The sequence below is a fragment of the Gossypium hirsutum genome, chromosome A11, assembly GCF_007990345.1.
Source record: "Gossypium hirsutum isolate 1008001.06 chromosome A11, Gossypium_hirsutum_v2.1, whole genome shotgun sequence".
NCBI lineage: Eukaryota > Viridiplantae > Streptophyta > Magnoliopsida > Malvales > Malvaceae > Gossypium > Gossypium hirsutum.
Genome location: NC_053434.1, coordinates 99,706,207 through 99,711,156, shown reverse-complemented (window position 1 = coordinate 99,711,156; position 4,950 = coordinate 99,706,207). Strand labels below are relative to the sequence as shown.

The 4,950-nt window shown below is 32.4% G+C and overlaps 1 protein-coding gene across 2 annotated transcripts; it reads right to left on the bottom strand.

Moving 5' to 3' along the window:
- Positions 1–1,001: 1,001 nt before the first annotated feature.
- Positions 1,002–2,351, bottom strand: LOC121209933 (probable 2-oxoglutarate-dependent dioxygenase AOP1). Of its 2 annotated transcripts, XM_041081927.1 has the most exons (3): positions 1,980–2,351; positions 1,578–1,902; positions 1,002–1,499 (listed from the first exon to the last, which is right to left on the bottom strand). In XM_041081927.1, the coding sequence occupies exons 2-3, from the start codon at positions 1,842–1,844 to the stop codon at positions 1,248–1,250; spliced, it is 519 nt and encodes a 172-aa protein (XP_040937861.1). In that variant the 5' UTR covers positions 1,845–1,902; positions 1,980–2,351; the 3' UTR covers positions 1,002–1,247. The 2 variants fall into 2 exon arrangements, with proteins under 2 accessions (XP_040937861.1, XP_040937860.1); XM_041081926.1 differs by having other exon boundaries at positions 1,578–2,351.
- Between the last annotated feature and the right edge of the window lie 2,599 nt (positions 2,352–4,950).

Below are 4,950 nucleotides of genomic sequence, written 5' to 3'. Positions count from 1 at the left end.
TATCAAATAATTATACTTGTCATTCATGCAAATTTTTAAACCAATCCAATATCTCTATTAAATTGGTAAAAAAAATAAAAAATTTTAATTTACGCCAAACTTGATATGCATGATTCAAATAACTAAAGCATGAAATAATGTTAAAATATTAATCATATTAATTGTAATTTTTACGTGAAATCATTGTATCTTCAATGTTTGTTTACAGTCCAGAAAGACTAATCTTTTTTATATTTATGCTTGCTCATCCCTAGAATATTGGTTCTAAGATTAGAACTTAAATTCTCTTATTAAGAATACAATAAACCTTATCACTACATCCAAAAGTTATTATTTTATATATAATATTTATACTAATATATATTGAAATGATGAAATCCTCAAACAAATAAATCTTAGCTTAAAATTGAATTATTATAACAAATTATACAAAACATGGAAAAAACAAAGGCATGGCTTTAAAATAATATGAAAAATAGTTAAAATATAAATAACACAAAAGATACATGACGATAGCATAAAAACAACCTACATGAAAAGATTTACTAAGGATAAAAAATCATAATAATTGAGTCCTAGAAAAACATAATATGAAATACAATATAAACATATAATTTTCTTTAAATTGAATCATCATAAGAAAGTGTGTAAATTATCATCTGAAATAAGATATAACTCAAACACAACATGAAAAGAAAATTCATTCTTAATCAATCAAACACAACATAAAAAGAAAATTCATTCTTAATCAATCATTATTGACAAAATATGAAAAATATATCAACATGATACTTTTATAAACACGCAAAAATATTTGTAAAATAATTACCAACATGTAAATGAATAACAAATTTATAATACTATAAGTACAAAAACATAATACCAACACCATAATATAAAAATAACACACCAATACACAAAAATATTTGATTAACATGTCAAACTTACATAATTTATAATATTTGAAATATAAAAAATAAACCAAAAAAGTATTACTTACTTCATTTTGTTTCCAACAAATTGGGGAAAAAACACTCGAAATATGTAATTTGTCTTTACCATCATTACCCCTTTTACAACCCTTTTAGGACAGTTGCTTTGGCCAACTTCAATGTTGAGTTGGGATAACCTTAATTACATTGTTCTATATATATATATAACCTTAATTACATTGTTCTATATATATATATATTACATAGAGAGACCCCGAATTATTTATTTTATATGAAATTGTTTATGCCCAAATCTTAGACACTGCAATAAGCTTTAAGAGAAGATTTAGTAGCACCTTGAACGATTTGGGGGGAGTGAAATTTCAAAAATTCTTCCAGAACAAAGGGTTTGAAGAGCATCGGATTTTTGTCATCAACAAGCTCTTTGGGAACCTTTACTAGGTACCCTCCTCTTGGCCATGCAAACAATCCGATGCTATACCTATCCTCGTTTCCTTTCATCATCACGCGATGATAAGCAGAAGACAATCGACCATTCAACCATATCTGCAACAGTACAAAATTTACGTTCTATCTACCTTGAGCTTTTGTTTAAGTCAAGCTATTAATAAACAAGTGACTTACGCTGAAGGATTCTCCAAGCATGACTACGAAAGAGTTGGGTGAAGGGTTTATATTCATCCATTCGCCATTTTTGTTTAGGATCTCCAATCCTTGAACCTCATTTAATTGACACAAAAGAGTCATTGTAGTATAATCACAGTGCACAGGTATCCCAAGGGTTGGCTCGCTGGTGTTTGGCCTTCCGTATTTCATGGCCCTCAGGTGATTATTTGTTGAGTCCAGAAGTTCATCCATGTATTTCTCAAGCCCAAAACTCTCCAAAATCATCCTCAAAATTGTCTTCTCTAATCCTGATGCCAGTTGAGTGAAAGATGCCAGAGTTTTACTGCCAAATACAGAGCAGATGATCAATAAAGGTGTAGTAGTTTTGCTAAAGGGTTTTTTGTAAGTGAATGGATGTACCTGAAGCTTATGTTTCCTTGAGGCCACAAAGTGGTTGTGACGCATTGTTCAATGTTTTCAGCAATATGTGCATCATCAGTGGAGATGCTCTCATACAATCTTGATGGAGACCCATGATAGGCACTAGAGGGTTTATCGGAAACACAAAGCTGTTTTGTTTGTAAAGGCAAGTCAAATAGCTGTTCCAAGGCCTCTAAAACTGGCTGCCGAAGCTCCAGGAGTTGGTCAAACGAGGCCTCAAAACAACCGTACTCCTCCAATGCTTCCCGGACTTGGAACTTCAACAAATCCCATTCAGGGCTGCTCGGTTTCAGGTTCTAGTTTGAGAAATCTATGACCGGCACTTATCCCCAGTTCTTGAGCTCATATCTGTCTTTTTTCTTATTATTACCAACTTGCAAATCAAAATGAATGATTAATATAATTATTATAATTTTGTCAATGATTAATATAATTATTATAATTTTGTCTTTCCATACAGCTGCGGTGGTAGGTCGGAACTGCGCCTTGAATTTCTACAATTGAAATTTTTTATTCAGAAATTATAGTTTAATATTACAATAAAATTTGTAATTTCATCCTTAAAAAAAAATTATAATCCGATCTTAGCTTCTTATTTTTCTTCCTTTATCCTGCTTGTACGCAATTAAAAGTTTACTATTATATAAATAATTTATAATTGAATATCGCATATAATACATTTAAAATCTTTGATTAAGTTAACTGTTACAAGTTAATTGACAGCAGATTGAATTAGGAAATAATTAAAAAATTTATTTTTTTATATAAAATAAATTATATTAGTAAGAGAGTATTTTGATCTTTTATATTTTTATATAAAATTAATAAAATTTCATAGAAATCTAATTGTACGAGAGTTTTTAACTTTATCATTTCAATTGAAATTTTATTTATTTTTTTATAAATATATTTTTCATATAATTTTTTCATCAGATATGTGATAATCTAATATAAATATAGACCTTTAATTAAGCTCTGTTTTGTTTTTTTTTTTTTGTGTGTAACTAGAAATCGGATGATGATAATGATATTAATAATAAAGTTTGATTCTAGGGACCATTAAGGTTATTTTATATTTACTTGTATTATTTTCTGTCAATTTGCTTACTTATACGATGTTGATGGTTTCATATTTTAATAATGCGAATCAAGAAGGATGAAATCAGAAATAAATCAATAAAAGAAAATAAACAAAATTTGGAGGTTGATGAATTAGTTTTATGATTTAAATGGTTCCCAATCATTACTCTAAAATTGTGTCCTTAAAAAAATATGAAGATAAATGTTCTCAGTTGTTCCCTCTTTGGCGAATTTCGTCTTCACGAATATTGTACCAAAATTTATTTAAAAAATTAAAATATTTTCAATGACCTTCATCTCATAATCAACATTTCATATACACAGCTATCAGGCCAAAATAGGTTACCTATTTTTATAACAGCATCAAATGAATCTTGTTAAGAAATGGCTTAAAATTGGTAGTGGATTGTTGTTGTTGGTAGTGGGTTGTTGGTGGTAGTGGATTAGTGGATGGTTGTTGGTGTCCATTTTCAACCACAAATCTTTGCCAAAGTTTTGGACAATTATGTCCTTGAACTCTCTTATAAATAGAGAGGTTCATTAGCCATATTGATCATCCCAAACCAAGAGAGAGCAAAGCTTGTTCTTTGAAAGCTAGGATTTAGCTTTCGGGTTTTCTATAGGGGTTGAGAGTTGTGAGGTTCTCGGGTTGTGTCTTGAGTGTAAAACACTTGTAATCTTCATCTTGTTATAGTGAAATTTCTTTTCGCCTCTGCCCGTGGACGTAGGCATTAAAGCCGAACCACGTAAATCCTTGTGTTCACTTTATTTTTCGTTCCGGTCAATTTACTTGTAGTCATATCGGAGTTCTCGAATCGATCCTTTCCGCAACAAATTGGTATCAGAGCGTAGTTGAAGGAGTGATAATATTTTCTGAATTGCCCTGTGACTGCAGCTTTGTCTGATCTTTCACATCAGGAAGAAAATATTATCATTCATTCAAAGGTTCCAAATTATGGCTACAAGTGTTTCATCGACTAAGTATGATGTCGAGAAATTTACCGGGAAAAATAGTTTCAGTTTATGGCGCATCAAGATGCGGGCAGTGCTGGTTCAACAAGGATTGCTAAAAGCATTGTCTGGTAAAGATAAATTACCAAGCACGCTTTCGGAAGAGCAAAAGGATGACATGCTAGAAAGAGCACATAGTGCTATTCTGCTATGTCTAGGAGATGAAGTGCTACGAGAAGTAGCGGATGAGAAAACCGCGTCCGGTTTGTGGCTCCGGTTAGAGAGCAAGTACATGACGAAGTCATTGACGAACCGGCTCTACCTCAAGCAAAGACTCTATGCCCTGAAGATGGAGGAAGGTACACCTGTTTCCCAGCACCTGGATAAATTCAATTCCATTATCATGGATTTGAATAATATCGATAACAAAATCGATGATGAGGACCAAGCAATAATTGTTTTGTGTTCTTTGCCTCCCTCGTATGAGAATTTTGTTGATACAATGATGTACGGTCGTGATGACCTGACTCTAGAGGAGGTGAAAAATGCCTTAAGTTCCAGTGAGTTGAGGAAGAAAATCACTGGTAAGGTGGTCGAAAACAATGAAGGCGAAGGCTTGGTTGCTCGAGGAAGATCCAAGGCAAAGGGTGGAAGTTCAAGTAAAAGCCATCCTAGATCGCAGTCCAAGAAGAGAATACAGTGCTACTACTGTAAGAAGTACGGGCACATGAAGGTAGATTGTCCGAAAAGGAAGGAGAAATCAGAATCACAGGAGCAACAAAATGATCGTGCGAATGTAGCTGATGCAGATTCTTCAAGTGATGCCGAGATCGTTCTTGCAGTATCCGACTCTTACGCTGGTGGGAGATGGATTCTTGATACGGGAGCTACATTTCATATAAGTACTTCGAAAGATGCA

What these genes read in the sequence shown, in the direction of transcription:
- LOC121209933 (XM_041081926.1), bottom strand. Translation starts at nt 2,024, where the DNA reads ATGCGTCACAACCACTTTGTGGCCTCAAGGAAACATAAGCTTCAGGTA. An exon ending in TGCTTGGAGAATCCTTCAGC is followed by an intron (nt 1,500 to 1,577) that starts GTAAGTCACTTG and finishes GTACTGTTGCAG; the next exon opens with ATATGGTTGAATGGTCGATT.